This window comes from Hyperoodon ampullatus (genome assembly GCF_949752795.1).
Source record: "Hyperoodon ampullatus genome assembly, chromosome: 5".
NCBI lineage: Eukaryota > Metazoa > Chordata > Mammalia > Artiodactyla > Ziphiidae > Hyperoodon > Hyperoodon ampullatus.
In genome coordinates this window covers 39292560-39314813 of record NC_136918.1, presented here as the reverse complement: position 1 = coordinate 39314813, position 22254 = coordinate 39292560, and the positions used below count along the sequence as shown (strand labels likewise).

Sequence of the window (22254 nt, the reverse complement as noted above, 5' to 3'; positions counted from 1 at the left end):
GGTAATTAAATATATTAATGTGTTTAATATATTTAATTCCATGGTGTCAGAGTGACAATTTACTCTACATTAGATTAGGCTTAGTCCAAAATATAGATCACATTAATTTGAATACATTTAAAAAATGGCCTACAGCCAGACTGGATCAAAATGAGCATTGAAACACCAAATTCAATTTAAAACACTGAGTCTCAAACCTGGTTGCCATCAAAATAACTTGGATGATAAAATCAGAATCCTTTGGAGATTTGATCTGAGAATTAGTAGCTTTTAAAACCACTCCAGATGGTTTTGATACTGATGTTTGGGAATCAATGATATACATTATATATTGCTGGGACTTCAATTAGGTTCTATTAGCTTGAAGCAACAGTTCTAACAGACAGAAAGGGTAATCTGTAACTGTCCTAAAGGTGTGTGAGTGTATGTGCATGTTGTGTTAGTCTTATCTTCTCACTAGAAAATAAATTGGTAGAAACTGGTTAGGTGTTCCTTTAGTCCAAGTTTAATATTTCTGTAGCAATGGCTCGCAATTGATATTTACTAATTTCACTTTGGAAATGTATTTCTCACTCCAGGATTAAGTTCTTGAAGCTTAAATCTTGGAAAGAGCACACATTCTTTTCAGGGGAAAGGAACTAGATTCTGAATATCCAACCACTTGCAAGAGGTGAGCAATGAACTCCTTGAAGGAGGAGGGAGGAGAAAAGGCAGAGATTGTTTCTTGTTCTTTGTCAGAGAGTATTTGGCTGGTGTATCTGAAGCTAAAGGGGGAGGTAACCATCCAGACAATTAAATCTGGGGTAGTTACTTATCTGTGGTGTGAACAATGCTTTGAATGGACAAAACTGGGAATGGTGAAGCCTGCACTGTTGTCTTAAATTTCAGGGGAGGGTAAGTAAAGATTGATGTGCAATGTACGTGGTAATGGGTTTAAATATCAAGTCCATCCATCTGTCTGAATAGATGCCCTAGCAACCCCTTATTAACACTTCCTATGTTCTAAACACAGGATGGAAGGTGAAGCTGTGAAGGGAAAGGGGCTCGTGGGTTATTATCATGCAACCATTGCATGACTTAAAGATTCTCACACTGTGACAAAGTGAGAGAGAGGCATGGACATATATACACTACCAAATGTAAGGTAGATAGCTAGTGGGAAGCAGCCACATAGCACAGGGAGATCAGATCAGTGCTTTGTGACCACCTGGAGGGGTGGGATAAGGAGGGTGAGAGGGAGGGAGACACAAGAGGGAAGGGATATGGGAACAGATGTATATGTCTAACTGATTCACTTTGTTATAAAGCAGAAACTAACACACCATTGTGAAGCAATTATACTCCAATAAAGTTGTAAAAAGAAAAAAAAAAAAGATCCTCACACTGACGGAGCTTAATTTTGGGAATCCTGACATTCTAAATGATATCTCCATCAGGACTGGGAAAAAGGCGGAGCTATTTGAAAAACAAAAACAAAACGAGAGTGGCACTCAAAGCTGGACATAGCCAAGGTCGCTAACAATTGCAGAGCTGCAGAACCAGCCCTGGACAGCAGGTTTCTAGATTTGGTTTGTGAGACAATAAAACTTTGTATGATTAAGCTGCTCTTAACATGGGTTTTGTGTTGTAAACAACCAAATCTAATTCTAACATATACAACTAGGAATGTCTGGTATTTTCTCCCCACATTTGTACTGAAATGCAGCAAATATGAAGAATTAAGGCAGCTCTCAAACTCGGAACACAGTAATTGTATACATTTCTCTTAGAAATATGTACATGATCATACAGACCTAAGAAGAAGCTTGATTAGCCAAAATGCAGACAGAAGTCATGATCAGGAGGGTAGGTTACAGGTGTTTCTTCTTTTGGGGGGTGGGGGGGAGGGATTTAGTATGAAATGCATTATTCATAAAAGGAATAAACAAAACACAAGGATTTTTTACTTTTCCTTTATACTCTCCTGAATTTTCCAAAAATTGTTAATGAGCATGCACTACTTTTATTACAACAACAAAAAAATCAAATTAAATGCACAAATAAAAATGGTGCAATAGTTTTAATAGCTTACTCACTCTGCACCTGGAGTGTTTTTGTCTACCTAATCCCCACCTCTCATCTCAAATGTTCTGAACATGACCTAGCCCTGAAGGTATGTTTCAGTATCAACTTTCCAGTATCTTCCTTTTGGTGGAAGTGCTGGCTCTTTCTATAAATCCCAATATCATTTCCGGCAACATTTAGTCCGTCACTTTTTACATTTTACTACTGCCATTAGTAAACATACTTCATATCTCCAAGAATATTATAAAGTTTCCTGGAGAATATAGTTCTTCTTTGTCTTTATATTACCTATGTGTTCATTTGTTCGTTCGCTTATTCACTTATTCAATTGACAATGATTATTGAATATCTTTCTATGATATGCCAGGTATTGTACAAGATACAAGGAGATATGAGAAAAATAAAACATTCTGTCATTTAACAAGTGATCTAATTAGGGATAAGAAGAGACAGAGTGGTAAATAGGTGAATTTAATACAATGTGATAATTTCTAGAAGAGAGAACAAGATACAATAATAAGGTGACAGAATATTTAATTCTACTTGAAGAAAGTCAGGGAGGCCGTCATAGAAGTATTAACTCTTGAATCAATCCTTTACAAGGACTGATAGGCATTCTCCAGGCACATGAATGGAAATTTTGAGGACAGAAGGGCAAAAAAAAGTACATAAAGCTCAAAATAGTAAAAATGTATTACAAGTAGTAAAAATGTAAAACAGAAGAAAGTTCTGTTTTGTGTGGTTAAAAGCACAGGGTGTGAGGGGAGGCTTGAGAAAGACTAGGAGCTTTGAATGTCACATTTCCCCCAGTGCTTTGAACATAGTATTGATTTAACAAATGTTTGCTGACTGTTACAGTCATAGGTAATCTGCAGCAGACACTGTGTCCCTACACTGGTGGACTTGACCATACCTTATAGATATTTAGGGGACAGTAAGCCTGGCTAAATCACAGAATAGCAATGCACTGCCTCAAATTTCTCATTTCTTTGGACGAGAAAGCTGAACTAATGTCTTAAGGGATTATAATGTGACTTTTAGAGAAGAATGTTATGTTGGCAAATGTCCACTCCACTGCTGCTTTCTTAGCCTGTATTAAAAAGCTTGACTGAATAGAGTAAATGTGGTCACCTCAATGGGAGATTCTCATCCTGCTTAGGGAACAAGTTGCCAAAAATGGGTTTCCTCAGCATAAAATTATTTATTCCACTGATCAATTGAAATAAATGAACATTATACTAAATGATCAAGGGAGGGGAAGTTACAGGCTCAGTTGAGAGGGATAAAATTTTAAAACTGTGATATTTATTAGCACAGAAAATTGGATATTATTTTCTTTCCTTAAAAAATACAAATAAAAATTAATACATTATATTATGAGATTTGTTCACAAAGATGTAGCAATTAGGATATAAACATATTTTAAAAGACTTTGAAAACTTTAAAGCATTATAATAGTATTATTGGTTTTTTCAAGAGTGTAGCCTGAGAAATTAAATTATTGTGTTCAATAAAGAAGGAAATTACTTTCCAAATGGTCACTACCACTATTTTTCTACTTTCAAGAACTTGCTAGCCTCTATATTCAAGCAGTGTTTTCTAAGTTCCAAGTGTTTTTAATGGAATTTTATTTTTTGATAGGAAGAGGTACTATTGTGTTTTCTGAATCTTTGCTCTGATCCGTTGCATGACAAACAATCTACTGAGTGAAAGGACAAGGAGCGGAACTGGCATCAACACACAGGTCAGGGTCTAAAGAAAAGAAGTTTGTCTTGTACCTTCAATAGGTTTTGGTACAAAATGTGATGAGGGCTTGGTTTTCTTCACTCTGTTCCCTTTCATAATTTGACCTTCCTTATTGAGTCCCAGAAACCATGCTCGGCCTGATTCTTGCTGACGGTACAGTGTGGAAGAATAGATCACATAGTAGTTTTCAAACACAGATTCCTTAAATTTGCATTCTGGAGTGAAAACATCCTGTAAAAGAAAAAAAAAAGAAGATACAAAAGAGAGAAAGGATTTAATAATGAATCAGCAAATATTTAAATCCAATGAGCCTGAAATATAGGTCCTCTGTTAAGAAAAAAATGATAAATAAGTGCACGTAATTTCTATTAGCATTTGGTTTAAAGGTTTATCATACAAAATCAAGAAACGAGATTTCCTTTCTAAACAACCTTACTCCACAGAACACAACGGTCAGGCTTGAATCATTTCTTCGGTTAGTATCACTCAAGACTGTGCCCATGTCCAAGCTCTGATCTCAGTATAATGTTTTGTAAATTTAAGAGAATAGACATTGTGCATTTTTGTGGCCCTTAGCATGTAAAATGTAACCCTGAGAATCAAAATATAACACAATCACAGCACACACAGGCTCAGCAGACATTTTTGAAGGGACTACCCTATATGTTCACAAATCTATGAAATACTCAAAGCTTGTTCCATAAAATCACTAGTATACTACCTCTTTGCTTAACGTCAGTAACTTTCCTGTTAATTTCTTTGAAACATTTTTTTTTTACTTAGTAATCAAAATTTCAGGTAAAAATATCAGGAAAAAGTAGTAGAAAAATTTTACTACTATACTGCATGATCTCCAGTGAAACATATGAGAGTTTTACTTCAAGAAGGAACCTTAAAAGTCCTCTACCTCACCTTCATCATTTGATAAGTGAGAAAACCAAAAGGTTATATGATTAATACAAAGTTAAACAACAACAGCAAAATTACTGCATCAATGCCAGAACTCACATTTATTGCTTCACAATCACTGCCTCTCAAGTTCACCTTTTCTGCCTGAGTCTTGTTCAGTGACTTAAAATGAGATTTTATAATCAATACAGTAAAATCAAATCCTAACATGTCAAATGAACAAAATGTATTTCATGGAAAGAAGAAATTCCTCCCCTTCAAAGAAAAGCAGAAGAAAAACAAATGTGATAGCATCTTCTCAGCTACAAGTAAATAAGGATCCTACATGTCAAACATATTCACAATAGTCACTGCCGTCTTCACTAAGTGCTAGCAGAATCTCTTCCTTGTAACACTTTCAATGAAAGGCCCCAGTGATTTAATGCAGTTACACCTGGGGTTAAGTTATTGAGGAATATGTGGGACTAAATCTGTTGAAACATGTCCTTGGAGGTGATTCTTGCAGACTAATCCCCTGACTTCACTTCTCGGGAGCTATGGTGATGCATCTGTGGGGACAGATGAAGGTCTTCAGGGATAAAGACACTGCCGGAAGGACTCTGTTGATTTCAAATGGTTCAAAAGTTATAGACCCCAAAAAATGAGACAAAAAATATGGGACGGGAGATGGAAATGTGGTTGTACCCATTAAAATAATAATAATAGTAATAATAATATTTCAACATTAATAATTATATTGATAATAAAAATATGATGTCACAGAATACTCTCAGTTTTAAGTAAACTTAGTGGCTTAAGAACCAGAGAAACAATTGACTATGTGGTACCATTTCACATCTGCTATGATGGCCATATCAAAAAAGATGGACGATAAAAAGTGTTGCTGAGGGTTTAGAGAAACTACAATCTTCATACCTAGCTGGTAAAAATGTAAATAATGCAGCAGCTGTGGGACATAGATTGGCAATTCCACAAAAGGTTAAACATACAGTTACCATATGATCTAGCAATTCTACTTCTAGGTACATACATATGAGAATTGAAAATATTTCTCCACGTGTGAACTTGTACACAAATATTCATAGAAGCATTATTCATAATGTGGAAACAATTCAAACATCTATCAATGGATGAATGGATGAACAAATGTGATATATCCTTACAATGAAATATTATTTAGCTATTAAAAAGAATGGAGTACTGATTCATGTGACAGCACAGATGAACCTCAAAAACATTATGCTAAGTGGAAGAAGACAGAAACAAAAGGTCACATATTGCATGATCCAGTGTATATGAAATATCCAGAATAGGCAAATCCAGAGACAAAACATAGATTAATGGTTGCTAAGGGCTGAGGAGATGGGTAAATGGGAAGTGATGGCTTTTTTGGAGAGGCGAAAGTGTCCTGGGATTAGATTGCACAACTATATGAACAAAACCATTGAAGCATATAGTGTAAAAACATGAATTTTATGGTATGTGAATTATTTCTCAATAAAAAAATGAGGAATCAGATAAATGAAGTAACTAGAGAAAGTAAGGGGAAAAAAGGAAACTACTGCATATTCCTTGTCTGGAAACACAAAAATCCTAAATTATGGTCCTGCGTGCTGAACAATGGGCTCTCCTATGACCTTGTCTCAATATTATTAGGACAGAGTTTAACCATTGTCAAGTATAGGAATCAAAGTGATTCTGATTAAATTTACAAGATAAGCTAAAAGTTCTGGATTCCTTCTAGAACTAGGTTAAAAAGATCTGAAAAAGCGAAAAATTTAGCACAGATTTTATTAGTTATACTTTTTAAAACAAACTAATTCAAATAATCTCAAAGCTTTTGTTTCTAGGTCTAGCTCAATATTAATGAACTCTAGATGCTAAGGGACTCTTCAAAGTTCAGTGAATAAATTCTACATATAAGACTTCAGACCTCATAATGGAAGGTGGGAGAAATATATGGGGCAAGGAATTGTGTGTATAAATACATCTTATCATGCATGTAATACCTATTTACTTATAAGTATACCTCACAGAAATATGAAAATTTGTAGATAGAAAGCTGCTTACTGCCCTTCTTTAACAAAGTAACAGAAGCCCTTGATAGTTAAATAATTGTTTTGTGAGTCATAGTATATTAGAGGCAGATCCAGACCCTGGGCTAGAACCCCGGCCCTGGCTGCAGGTTCAGTACTTTTTCCAATGCCACACAATGCTTCCTTACTACTTAACCAAGCCTACTTTTGGTACCAAGCTGTTGATTGGAGGCAAGCCATCATCACAACCATGCCCACCAGGTATAATTACTATGCTGTCTTTTATACATATGCAAATAATATATTTATTTAATAAATAGTGAACTCCTAGGTTTCCATTTAGTTTCACAATTGTTTAAAGTCTGCTCCTAGAAGAGTGAAAGTCCAGAAAATTGGGCAGGGACTGAAGTCTTGGGAGCATGAGCCAGGAATAGTATTAGGTAAGGATTGAGCCTTGAAATTCTGAGTTGGCAAATGGGGATCCCAGATATAGTATCCACGTGATAATCAGATATCAGATATAAAAAGTCAAGTGAAGTATCCCATTTAATATTTTAAAGGGACTATGCAGAGTCAGAATTCAGAAATTAGGCAATTGATAATACCTGGCCAGGGAAACACATTTCAGGAGGAAAAAAATGGCAAAAGCTTAGTGCAGGAACTTCTGTGGTGCACAGCCAACTTCCTAGAAATGGGGAGGAAAACCTTAAGAACACTGAGCCAGTTTGGACAATCACTCTAAGTGCAACCTTTACAATATGTTCACAATTTCAATATAAAGTTGGGCATCAAAGAATTTACAATATACTTCCTATTATCACTCTATTCATGTAATGAGAAATCAAGAGTCCTCTACTTGGAGTAGGAAAATCAGGGTTTTGCTTCTGGATCCATACATATTAGCTGTGTGACTTTAGGTAAGTGCTTAAACTTCTTTGAATTTCATATTTTCAATTGCAAATTAAGTTATTTTAAGGAAAATAAGAGGATGGATATGAAAGCATGTTGTAAGCTTATAGAATTTTTACAAAAACTCCAATGCATTATTATTAAGTTTTTTCTTATAGCAAGAAAAATACAATCAATCAGGTAACTAGACATTTAATTCTGTGTTTTTGTCATAGATGATTGTATCTGCTCCAGCATCCAGGACCCTATGCCATAAATTAAGCTTTATCCTACATAGATTGTTCCTACTATAGCTAAAACAACATATACACATACATTTTTAAAACCTTGGGCAAAGACTTGGGCAATCACATATATTCAGAAGATGTTCTGAGGTTATAAAAATTATGTTCAGAATGATAATAACTCTAAAGTGTAATGGAGATAGGCAGGCTTTGAGCCAAGGTGACTAAATCCTAGACTATCTCAATCCAGGACATATAATGAAAGCAGAGTAAATAACTAGTATAAGGAGGGTTCTTTTTCCTTTTGTAAAACTAACTAGTAGTCATGTTGCATCTCATGAATAGTATTTACTTATATCTATAATCCTGAGTGCTCAGTTCCATCTAGGTACATAGCAAGGCTTATAGAATAAACGTTTGTTGATGAAAGAGAAACACACCCACATGCACATCATGTGTGTAAGTATGTGAAATGCTAGGTTTATTTTTCACATTTATTACTCTAAAATCTTTCCAAATCTTTAATTTGTTCAACTTAAACTGACCTTCATTTCAACAGAATATGAATATGACCTTTGATAGTGTTTTGAAATTGATTTTAAGCACTCACTTTTTAAGCAGCATTTGCAAAACTTGCTGTTGTTCTAGCATTGTACAAGTCATTATATGACCAATTCTTCTCACATTCCAAATGCCTATTCACCCTAGCCTTGTCTTGGAAAGTTGGATCACCCACCCATTTCATTCCAGATGATGACTGAATAATGGAACACCACTTAAGCTCAAGACCAGCACTCAGGACCCGTTTCTTTTCTTTTCTTTTCTTTTGCAGTAGGTATGCGGGCCTCTCACTGTTGTGGCCTCTCCCGTTGTGGAGCACAGGCTCCGGATGCGTAGGCTCAGCGGCCACGGCTCACAGTCCCAGCCACTGTGTGGCATATTGGATCTTCCCGGGCCGGGGCACGAACCCATGTCCCCTGCATTGACAGGCAGACTCTCAACCACTGAGCCACCAGGGAAGCCCATCAGGACCCTTTTCAATCTCTCCCCATCCATCTGATTCTAATCTACTCTCTCCAGAATCCTTCTCACTGATCCCCAACTTCATAGCTTCGTACTCTACCTTGATCCCTCTCCCGTATTTCTTCCTATTCTTCTCTCTGCACTTAGACCACTGATAACCTACTCAGGTTCTGGATTCTCCCATCAGTCTTAGGCTCCACCACTGCACAAGATGAGACACTTCCTTCTTAGCCAGCCTTTAACTGAGCCAGTCTTGGCCCATCCCACCCCTACTTGAATGGCATTCTTCTTTAGATATAAGTATCATGAGGAATAAGGAGACAGAAATTTGGGGAATTTGATGGCTGTATGGATAACATGTTATATTTCCTTCATGGTTGACTATCACTGCCAACAGTTCTTTCATCACATACTAATTCCTCGACCTGCTCACACCTCTTAACCCTCAAATTATACTTTGTTCAACTGTCCTCTCTAATTCTCTATCCAATAAAATAATGGCAAATGTTTTTCTCAGTTATTGCAGGTTATTGTGAATTTTCCCTCCTTTAGTTTCTCATGGTATTTACTTTTTTCCCCCAAAGTGTATTTAATGCACTTTGCCTTGTGTAATGATGGTTTTTCTTGCTCCTGTCCTATACACTGCAAGCTTTTCCTCACAAAGACATGTTCCTCATCAGTGCTTATTAGGAAGTCCAGCATATTTAGCACTCAATTTATTCTTGTTGAAGTAAATAATAAAAATATTTTAAGGAAACAGCAAAGACTATGTGATAAGATAGAGCTGAGTGACAGTATTGATTCTGTTTCTTTAGCTGCATAATTTTGGACGTGCTATTTAATTTTGATATATCTTTGTTTTATCATCTATAAAGTAGGGGCAATAATTTTCACATTTAAAAATTTGCTGAAGGCACTTAAGATCTGCTCTTTTAGTAAATTTCAAGTATACAATATAATATTGTTAACTATAGTCATATTCTTATACATGAGCTCTCCAAAACTAATTCATCTTGCATAACTAAAACTTTGTACCCCTTAACCAACATCTCTCCATTTCTCCCTCCCCCAGGTAACTATCACTGTACTCTCTGCTTCTATGAGTTTGCCTATTTTAGATTCCAAATATCTAAATTCCACATATTTGTCTTTCTGCATCTGATTTATTTCACTTTGTCTAATACCTGCCATGTTGTGGCAAATGGCAGGATTTCCTTCCTTTTAATGTTGAATTATATATATCTATATATAGATATATGTATATCACTTTTTTTAATCATCTGTTGACTGGTGCTTAGGTTGTTTCCATATCTTGGCTATTGTGAATAATGCTGAAATAAACATTGGAATACAGACATTTCTTCAAGATCCTGATTTCATATTTTTGGGTATATTCCTAAGTGGGATTCCTGGATCATAAGATAGTGTCTCACCACACACACAAAAAAACCAAAAACAGAAAGAAAAAGGTAGCTATGGATATGTTAATTAGTTTGATTGTGATGAGTATTTCACAGTGTATATGTATATCAAATCATCAAGCTGTACAATTTTTAACTGCCAACTCTACCTCAATAAAGCTGGAAAAATCCCTCATGGGTTACATTCAAGTATAGCTAAAATGAGATAATAGATAATGCCAAGTTTTGGAAAGGATATGGAGCAACTGGACCTCTCATATGTAAATTATGGTAGAACAAATTGGTAAAACCACTCTGAAAAGCTCTTTGGTAGTATTGATAAATATAAGTGTATCCTATAATTCAACAATTCTACTTCTGGATTTATACCCAATGAAACCTATCAGGCTATCTATTTATTAATCAATCTATCTATCTATCTCTATCTATCCCCTAAGAGACATGTACAAGAATGGTCGTAGGGGCTTCCCTGGTGGCGCAGTGGTTGAGAGTCCGCCTGCCGATGCAGGGGACACGGGTTCGTGCCCCGATCCCGGAAGATCCCACATGCCGCGGAGCGGCTGGGCCCGCGAGCCATGGCCGCGGAGCCTGTGTGTGTCCGGAGCCTGTGCTCCGCAACGGGAGAGGCCACAGCAGTGAGAGGCCCACGTACAGGAAAAAAAAAAAAAAAAAAAAAAAAAAAAAAAAAAAAAAAAAAAAAAAAAGAATGGTCGTAGTAGCACTATTCATAAGAGCCCCAAAATGGAGACAAGTGAAATGACCATCAATAGTAGATTGGACATGTAATGTATTCTGATAATAAGATACTATAGAGCAGTAAGAATAAACAAACTACAACTATAAGCAATAATATAGATGATTCTCACGAACATAATGTGGAAAAAAATAAACCATAAACATAAACAATAAATACAGCTACTTGCTATATTATTTCAATTATATAAAGCTCAAAAGCAGGTAAAACTAATCTACTGTAGAACTCAGGAAAGCAATAACTTTGTTCAGGGAAGGTAATTAGTAAGATGAATCAAGGGGAGGACTCTTGGGTGCTGGCAATGATGTATTTCTTGATCTGGTAGCTAGCTACACGTGTGTGTTCACTTTATGAAAATTCATTGAGTTCTATACAGTTTGTGCACTTATTTGTGTATGTTATATTTGTCATTAAAAAATCCATAGCAGAAGAGTCAAAGCATGTGGTGAAGGTTAAGTAAAATGATAAATATTACTTCTCAAAATCATTGTCCTTCGTTTAAAATCAAGTTTTCCCATATAATTAGCTAACATATAATGCATGAAAATTTTATACCAATAACAATCATTCATTCATAGGTTGCAGACAAATTTTGTTCATGATGAAAATATAACACTTTTGGATCAAATAATTTATTCACAAAAAATATTTTCCATCCTTTCTCCAACTCATTTATTCTACTTGTCATTTTTTATTGCAGTCCATTATGTAATGCACATGTTTATATGTTTTATTTATAAATAGTGCTTATAAAACTGCATAATTTAAAATTAACCATTTGCAATTTCCTATAATAATAATGATATCAAAACATAAAATGAATAGAATAGAAAAAGAGAATTGCCCACAACACATGAAGAAATACACAATAAATTATTTTCTGGAAAACCATTTGCAGTCTCTAAATTTCTGGCTTATTATCCATTAATAATTTTCCAAACTGTCAAAGCGACCTTTGGCAAATCAGTTAACCTCAATGAACCTCAACTTCCTCTATTGTACTACAGACTCATGGGGCTATAGAGATCAAATTACATAACCTATGTGCAAGCTCTTTGAAGACCTATACAATTATTTGAGATTAATTCCTTTCCATAGAAGACTTTGACATCATAACTTGAAAAGTTTCTACATTTTAGAGTGACAATTTCTTGGAATATATTTTTTGAGAAGTAAAGAATGTTATGTGATTCAATCACAACCACTTTTACTCCTTCTAGCTTTACATGTAAAACGTATGCTTTCTAACTCAAGTAGGAATCCACAACTTTTATAATCCTGTATGATTAATAAAATTAAATGGTACCATAATTATGATTCATCTTTATCCAGTTCTTTGTGGATCCCCATTTCCCCTCTCACTGCTCTGGCTATAATAATCCATGGGATGAATGTGCAGTGAATGAATGAATACTCATCACACTGCAGCCACTGGTCTCCTTGCTGTTTCCCCAAAATAACAAGCATAAACCATCTCAAGTCCTACACAATTGATATTCTTTGTTCCTGGAAACCTCTTCAATAGCATATTAACATGGCTTGATCCCTCATTTCTTTCAAGTCACTGCTCAAGCGTGACTATCTCAGAGAAGTCCCCTGATTACCTTACATAATTTAGCACATCCTCCAGTCACTTTCTAATTCTTTACCTTGTTGTCTCATTTTTCATAATCTAACACTACCTGTCTAAGCTTTATGAAGGTAACTACTATAATTGTTATATTCCCCTCGAATTCTCAACAGTTCTTGGAATTAAAAAAATGCCTACTCCAACAAAATAATTTGGTGAAAAGACATCATGAGAGCTTGTATATCTCTAATTTGTGTTCAAATTGGGATTATCAGTTTCTTTCTTAGGCTCCTTGTTCCCCTAAATGTACAAGAGAGTTGTTTGTTGAACCAGGAAATCTAAAACATCATTTTGACTTTATCATTCATATTAAACGGTTAAATAATTTCTTGAAATTAAGCAGTCATGATAAAATATCATTATTTCAAAAACAGTGTTTAACTACCAGAGAGAAATAGTAGTGATATATTATTATTATTAAGAAAACAAAATATAAAATGTAAAAGAAAAGGTAATCAGATAAAATAAACTTTGCTATTATATAAGCAATTATAACTAATGATTCTCCCTACGAAATGTAAAAATTACTGATTTTTCAAATATATGCTAGTACAAAGAACCGTCTTGTTTTGATTCTTTCCTTTCCAGTTGGAAACCAAAATCTAAACTCTTTTTAGTGTACAAATGCATCTTCCCTGTTTGCCATAAACCTTGTTTATTGGGTTGTGTATAAGGACAGAATTAAATACTTAATGGTTCTTGCAACACGATTTACATCCAACAACTCCAGAGATACACAGTTCCTTTGGTCTTAACCTTTGGATATTTGGCTGTGAAGCTTCTGGTTCACTAACCTCATTAGTGACTTTTAGATGCACAGAACTTGAAAATCTTTGGAATATTAGCAGTTGCTTTGTTAACTGTGTTGTCAGACATAATGATATTAAATCAAGCAAGAGAACTATTGTTTCCCATCCTGACAAGAGGCAAAGAAAATGCTGAAATACATTATCTCAAGTGAAACATTTTTTAAAAGCTTGGTTGCTTTGACTAGAATAAGTTTAATTTTATAACTTAAACTGTTGACATGGGAATCTTTATATATTTTTGAGATATTTTTTACTGGAAAACTCCTGAGCTAATTTCTCTAAAACTAAAGTTTCTTTGTTAATGCTTTCTTTGCAAAATCTTACAAGGCAACCAAACTAAAGTTTCTTTTTTAATGCTTTCTTTGCAAAACCTTACAAGGCAACCAGGTAAACTTATATCATCATAAAATCATGAAAACTGTAGTGTATTGGAAACATAATTTTGGAGGCAGATCGACAAAAATGTTCATCTCCCTAATTTTTAATCTTGGACAAGTTACTTAATTTCCCTAAAGCTCAGTTTCTTCACCTGTAAGTTAACACTAATCATACCTTCACTGTAAGGTTTTGATTATTAAACAAGACAATGTAGGTATGCTAAACACAGTAACTGACATATTACTTACTTTCCTTACTTTCTCATTACAATTTTCAGGGGATATCACAAATGAAAATGGGTTCGCCTGAACAGTAGGTTGAGAAAAGTCACTTTCCTTATGGACTCCAAATCATGTGTCCTGAGTTTCTCTTCCTTGTAACAGGCTAATCAAGGATATTTTGCCTAAGGCTCAATTTTCAATTTGACCATCTATTTACAGAGCACACAGATAAATCTGACCATTTCTCTTTTTCTAGTAAAGGATGACTTTGACATCAATTTAAAATAAGTGATGTGATGATATTACCTTCTAATGAGGCATAATACCACAAAGCCATTTGAATTATCCTTTAGCCAGAAGCCTGCAAGTATAGAGGTAAGGTGAGGAGTGGGAATTAGAAGAAGACCAGTGGATGAGGGCATATATCATATTACAATTCACTGTTATCACAAAAATTATTTCCAGAAGTCTGAGTGTTCTAGGGACAGAGAGCAGATATTGGGAAAACAGTGCAATTCTCCAATTAAAAACACCATTAATTCTTATGAAGTGAGCATGTACAGAGTATGTAACTAAATGCCCCCTATGATTGAGTTTGAAGATCAAGGCAAGTACGTTGAATAACCCTATCACTTTATGTGAGAGGATGTGTGCCTCAGCCTCTGTCTTCTTTTCTGGGGATAAGGATGAAAGTGGGAATGTTTTCAAATTATCTTATTTCAATTTAAACATTATTATACCTTTTGGAAAATCATTCTGAATACTCTAACAGCCCCAGAAATGATCAACTAATGATAGAAATACATTCTTAAAACATGAAATTTCCCAATTTTTAAAATTTCATCTGTCAACTTCCATGAAGTCAGACTAATTGGTATCAAACATAACTTCCTATTATAAATAATTATAAAACTGGACAAACTATATGAGACAGTAGTTTCCAAGCACTTGTCAACTGGAATTGTAGGGTTTTCATCTTTGAGAGAAGGAAAATGCATGGGGTAAGCACCATATTAACCTTGACTTTCTTCTCTTTTTTATTTCTTTTTAAAATTTATTTTATTGAACTATAGTTGATTTACAACCTGGCGTTCTTCAATGGGCACTGTTCAATGCTGAAATGGAAAGGTGAAGCTGACGTATAGCACTCTGGGTTTTTTGGAGCTGTGGTGTCAGAAACTGGAGGTTGGAACTGCTAAGGGGACTTGGATTTGTGGAGCAAGGTGCCAAAGAAAAGGAAGCTGGTGGAATTGGGGGCAGGAGTCTGTATGGGAATTTCCTGAGGGTCTTGAGCTTATGGATAGACTGCATATGCTGAGAATGAGATTCCTCAAGCCTAGCCTAGAACAACTACTGAAAGATTGATAACTGAATGGACATACCATAGCTGGGCAGGGCCGGGATATGATGAACTTCTAGACAAGTCAGAAAGGAGAGACCTCAATAAACACATTGGACATTCGTTGGAGACCTCAAAAGGCCATTTTAGGACCACACTGTAAATCTCTAAATAAGGTCTCCCCCCAATCTCAGACTAAAGACAGAAGCAAGACAGTCAAGACCTAAACACACACACACACACAGGATCAAGAGGATATATTACTTTTTAATTTAAATGTCAGGAAAGAAAGCACACACTCGAGATTGATTCAAGATGGCAGAGTAGAAGGACGTGCTCTCACTCCCTCTTGCGAGAGCAACAGAATCACAACTGCTGAACAATCATTGACAGGAAGACACTGAAACTCACCAGAAAAGATACTGCAAATCCAAAGACAAAGAAGAAGCCACAGTGAGATGGTAGGAGGGGCACAATCACAATGAAATCAAATCCCATAATGGCTGGGTGGGTGACTCACAAACTGGAGAACATTTATACCACAGAAGCCCACACAGGAGTGAAGTTTCTGAGCCCCACATCAGGCTTCCAAACCTGGGGGTCCGGCAATGGGAGGAGGAATTCCCGGATAACCAAACTTTGAAGGCTAGCAGGATTTGATTGCAGGACTTTGACAGGACTGGGGGAAACAGAGACTACACTCTTGAAGGGCACACACAAACTAGTGTGTACATCAGGACCCAGGGGAAGGGCAGTGACCCCATAGGAGACTGAACCAGACTTACCTGCTAGTGTTGGAGGGTCTCCTGAGGAGGCGGGGGGTGGCTGTGTCTCACCATAAGGACAAGGACACTGGCAGCATAAGTTCTGGGAAATACTCCTTGGCATGAGACCTCGCAGAGTCCACCACTAGCCGCACCAAAGAGCCCAGGTAGGCTCTAGTGTTGGGTTGCCTCAGGCCAAACAACCAATGGGAGGGAACCCAGTCCCACCCAAAAGCAGACAAGCAGATTAAAGTTTCACTGAGCTCTGCCCACCAGAGCAACACTCAGCTCTACCCACCACCAGTCCCTCCCATCAGGAAACTTGCACAAGCCTCTTAGATAGCCTCATTCACCAGAGGGTGGACAGCAGAAGCAAGAAGAACTACAATCCTGCAGCCTGGGGAACAAAAACCACATTCACAGAAATATAGAAAAGATGAAAAGGCAGAGGGCTATGTACCAGATGAAGGAACAAGATAAAACCCCATAAAAACAACAAAAGGAAGTGGAGATAGGCAACTTTCCAGAAAAAGAATTCAGAATAATGATAGTGAACATGATCCAGGACCTCAGAAAAAGAATGGAGGCAAAGATCAAGAAGATGCAAGAAATATTTAACAAAGACCAGGAAGAATTAAAGAACAAACACCTAGAAGAATTAAAGGACAAACAAATAGAGATGAACAATATAATAACTGAAATGAAAAATACACTAGAACGAATCAATAGCAGAATAACTGAGGCAGAAGAATGGATAAGTTACCTGGAAGATAGAATGGTGGAATTCACTGACATGGAACAGAATAAAGAAAAAAGAAATGAAAAGAAATGAAGACAGCTTAAGAGACCTCTGGGACAACATTAAATGAAACAGCATTTGCAATATGGGTGTCCCAGAAGGAGAAGAGAGACAGAAATCACCCGAGAAAATATTTGAAGAGATTATAGTCGAAAACTTCCCTAACATGGGAAGAGAAATACCCACCCAAGTCCAGGAAGCATGCAGAGTCCCAGGCAGGATAATCCCAAGGAGAAACGTGGCAAGACACATAGTAATCAAATTGACCAAAAATAAAGACAAAGAAAAATTATTGAAAGCAACAAGGGAAAATGACAAATAACATACAAGGGAACTGCCATAAGGTTAACAGCTGATTTCTCAGCAGAAACTATACAAGCCAGAAGGGAGTGGCATAATATATTTAAAGTCATGAAAGGGAAGAACCTAAACTAAGATTACTCTACCCGGCAAGGATCTCATTCAGATTCGATTGAGAAATCAAAAGTTTTACAGACAAGCAAAAGCTAAGAGAATTCAACACCACCAAAACAGCTCTACAACAAAGGCTAAAGGGACTTCTGTAAGTGGGAAACAGAAGTGAAGAAAAGGACCTACAAAAACAAACCCATAACAATTAAGAAAATGGTAATAGTAGCATACATATTGATAATTACCTTAAATGAGAATGGATTAAATGCTCCAACCAAAGGACAGAGGCTCGCTGAATGGATACAAAAACAAGACCCATATATATGTTGTCACGTCAGACCTAGGACACATACAGACTGAAAGTGAGGGGATGGAAAAAGATATTCCATGCAAACGGAAATCAAAAGAAAGCTGGAGTAGCAACACTCATATCAGATAAAACAGACTAAAATAAAGAATGTTACAAGAGACAAGGAAGGACACTACATAATGATCAAAGGATCAATCCAAGAAGAAGATATAACAATTAGAAATATATATGCACCCAACATAGGAGCACCTCAATACATAAGGCAACTGCTAACAGCTATAAAACAGGAAACTTACAGTAAGACAATAATACTGGGGGACTTGAACATCTCACTTACAACAGTGGACAGATCATCCAATCAGAAAATTAATAAGGAAACACAAGCTTTAAATGAAACAATAGACCAGAGAGAATTAATTGTTATTTATAGGACATTCCATCCAAAAACAGCAGATTACACTTTCTTCTCAAGTGCACACAGAACATTCTCCAGGATAGATCACAACTTGGGTCACAAATCAAGACTCAGTAAATTTAAGAAAACTGAAATAATATGAAGCATCTTTTCTGACCACAACACTATGAGATTAGTATCAATTACAGGGGAAAAAAACCTAAAAAAATACAAACATATGGAAGCTAAACAATACATTACTAAATAACCAAGAAATCACTTTAGAAATAAAAGAGGAAATCAAAAACTACCTAGATACAAATGGCAATGAAAACATGATGATCCAAAACCTATGGGATGCAGCAAAAGCAGTTCTAAGAGGGAAGTTTATAGCTATAAAAGCCTACCTCAAGAAACAAGAAAAATCTCAAACAAACAATCTAAACCTACACTGAGAGGAAAGAGAGAAAGAAGAAAAAACAAAACCCAAAGTTAGCAGAAGGAAAGAAATCATAAAGATCAGAGTAGAAATAAATGAAATAGAAACAAAGAAAACAACAGCAAAGATCAATAAAATTAAAAGGTGGTTCTTTGAGAAGATAAATAATATTGATAAAGCATTAGCCAGACTCATCAAGAAAAAGAGGGAGAGGACTCAAATCAATAAAATTAGAAAGAAAAAGGGGAAGTTACAACAGACACCACAGAAATACAAAACATCCTAAGAGACTACTACAAGCAACTCTATGCCAATAAAAAGGACAACCTGGAAGAAATGGACAAATTCACAGAAAGGTATAACCTCCCAAGACTGAACCACGAAGAAGTAGAAAATATGAACAGACCAAGCACAAGTAATGAAATTGAAACTGTGATTAAAAATGTTCCAACAAACAAAAGTCCAGGACCAGATGGCTTCACAGGTGAATTCTATGAAACATTTAGAGAAGAGCTAACACGGATCATTCTCAAACTCTTCCAAAAAATTGCAGAGGAAGGAACACTCCCAAACTTATTCTATGAGGCCACCATCACCCTGATACCAAAATCAGACAAAGATACTTCAAAAAAAAAACTACAGACCAATATCACTGATGAATATAGATGCAAAAGTCCTCAACAAAATACTAGCAAACAAAATCTAACAACACATTAAAAGGATCATACACCATGATCAAGTGGGATTTATCCCAGGGATGCAAGGATTCTTCAACATATGCAAATCAATCAATGTGGTACACCATATTAACAAATTGAAGAACAAAAGCCATATGATCATCTCAATAAATACAGAAAAACTTTTGACAAAATTCAACACCCATTTTGGATAAAAAATCTCCAGAAAGTGGGCATAGAGGGAAACTACCTCAACATAATAAAGGCCATATATGAAAAACTCATAGCAAACATCACTCTAAAGGGTGAAAAACTGAAAGCCTTTCCCCGAAGACCAGGAACAAGACTCGTATGTCCACTCTCACCACTATTATTCAATATAGTTTTGGAAGTCCTAGCCACGGCAATCAGAGAAGAAAAAGAAATAAAAGGAATACAAATTGGGAAAGGAGAAGTAAAACTGTCATTGTTTGCAGATGACATGATACTATACATAGAAAATCCTAAAGATGCCACCAGAAAACTTCCAGAGCTCATCAATGAATTTGGTAAAGTTTCAGTATACAAAATTAATGCACAGAAATCTCTTGCATTCCTATACACTAATGATGAAAAATCTGAAGGAGAAATTAAGTAAACACTCCCATTCACCACTGCAACAAAAAGAATAAAATACCTAGGAATAAACCTACCTAGGGCAACAAAAGACATGTATGCAGAAAACTATAAGACACTGATGGAAGAAATTAAACATGATACAAACAGATGGAAAAATATACCTTGTTCTTGGATTGGAAGAATCAATATTGTGAAAATGACTCTACTACCCAAAGCAATCTACAGATTCAATGCAATCCCTATCAAATTACCAATGGCATTTTTTACAGAACTAGAACAAAAAAATCTTAAAATTTGTATGGAGACACCAAAGACACCCTGTAGTCAAAGCGGTCTTGAGAGAAAAAATTGCAGCTGGAGAAATCAGACTCCCTGACTTCAGACTATAGCACAAAGCTACAGTAATTAAGACAGTATGGTACTGGCACAAAAACAGAAATATAGATCAATGGAACAGGATAGAAAGCCCAGAGATATACCCACACACATATGGTCACCTTATTTTTGATAAAGGAGGCAAGGATATACAATGGAGAAAAGACAGCCTCTTCAATAAGTGGTGCTGGGAAAACGGGACAGCTACATGTAAAAGAATGAAATTATAACACTCCCTAACACCATACACAAAAATATACTCAAAATGGATTTGAGACCTAAATGTAAGACTGGACACTATAAAACTCTTAGAAAAAAACATAGGAAGAACACCCTTTGACATAAATCACAACAAGATCTTTTTTGATCCACCTCCTAGAGTAATGGAAATAAAAACAAAAATAAACAAGGGACACCTAATGAAACTTAAAAGCTTTTGCAAAGCAAAGGAAACTACAAACAAGACAGAAAGACAACCCTCAGAATGGGAGAAAATATTTGCAAACAAATCAATGGACAAAGGATTAATCTCCAAAATATATAAACAACTCATGCAGCTCAATATTAAAAAAAAAAAAAAAACTATCCAAAAATGAGCAGAAGACCTAAATAGACATTTCTCTAAAGAAAGCAAACAGATGGCCAAGAGGCACATGAAAAGCTGCTCAACATCACTAATTATTAAAGAAGTGCAAATCAAAACTACAATGAGTTATCACCTCACACCAGTTAGAATGGGCATCATCAGAACAGCTACAAACAACAAATGCTGGAGAGGGTGTGAAGAAAAGGGAACCCTCTTGCTCTGTTGGTGGGAATGTAAATTGATACAGCCACTATGGAGAACAGTATGGAGGTTCCTTAAAAAACTAAAAATAGAATTACTATATGACCCAACAATCCCACTACTGCTCATGTACCCAGAGAAAATCATAATTCAAAAAGACACATGCACCCCAATGTTCAATGCAGCACTATTTACAATAGGCAGGTCATGGAAGCAACCTAAATGCCCATCAAAAGACGAATGGATAAAGAAAATGTGGCACATATATACAATGGAAAATTACTCAGCCATAAAAAGAATGAAATTGGATCATTTGTGGAGACTTGGATGGATCTAGTGACTGTCATACAGAGTGAAGTAAGTCGGAAAGAGAAAAACAAATATTGTATATTAATGCATATACGTGGAACCTAGAAAAATGGTACAGATGAACTGGTTTGCAGGGCAGAAAGTGAGACACAGAAGTAGAGAACAAATGTATGGATACTAAGGGGGGAAAGTGGTAGGGGGTGGCGGTGATGGTGTGATGAATTGGGAGATTGGCACTGACATATATATACTAATATGTATAAAATGGCTAACTCATAATAACCTGATGTATAAAAAACTAAATAAAATAAAATTCAAAGAAAAGGAAGCACTCATATTATACAAATATCTAACCTACAATAAAAAATTATAAAACATAGATACAAGCAAGGCAATGTAATCAATAATCAACCAATTAAGCAGTCAGCAGTAAGGACCACACGATGACCCAGATGTTAGTATTAATAGACAAGGATTTTAAAACAGCTCCTATTAATATGTTATAGACTTAAAGAAAATGGACATAATGAGTAAACAAATAAGAAATATCAGCAAAATTTGGAAATGATAAAAAGAAAAAAATGACATTTCACTTTTCATAGAAGTGAAAAGAAAAATATTTAAAGAAAAAATACTGGTTGTACTTATTGACAGACTAGAAACTGGCAAATGAAAGCATTAATGAACCTGAAGACAGATTAATTGAAATTATCCTGGCTTAAATAGACAGATAAATATTTAATACCCCCATCCCCCTGCAAACACATAAAACAGATTCAGTAACCACCAACAATATCAAACTAACCTATGTGGAAGAAAAATAAATAGAATAAAGTAGAAAAAAATAAGTAATGGTTGAAAGTTATCAAATATGGTAAAAATAAAAATTTCTTCTGATCCACATCAAA

General features: G+C 35.6%; 1 protein-coding gene across 2 annotated transcripts in view; it reads right to left on the bottom strand.

Moving 5' to 3' along the window:
* Positions 1-22254, bottom strand: part of FGF12 (fibroblast growth factor 12) — a gene marked incomplete at both ends in the record, with an annotated part of 355334 nt that overhangs the window by 12617 nt on the left and 320463 nt on the right. For both annotated transcript variants that reach the window (XM_079705462.1, XM_079705461.1), the window contains one exon: positions 3843-4041. In XM_079705462.1, coding sequence (XP_079561588.1) covers positions 3843-4041 — 199 coding nt within the window. The remainder of the gene's footprint in view (positions 1-3842; positions 4042-22254) is intronic.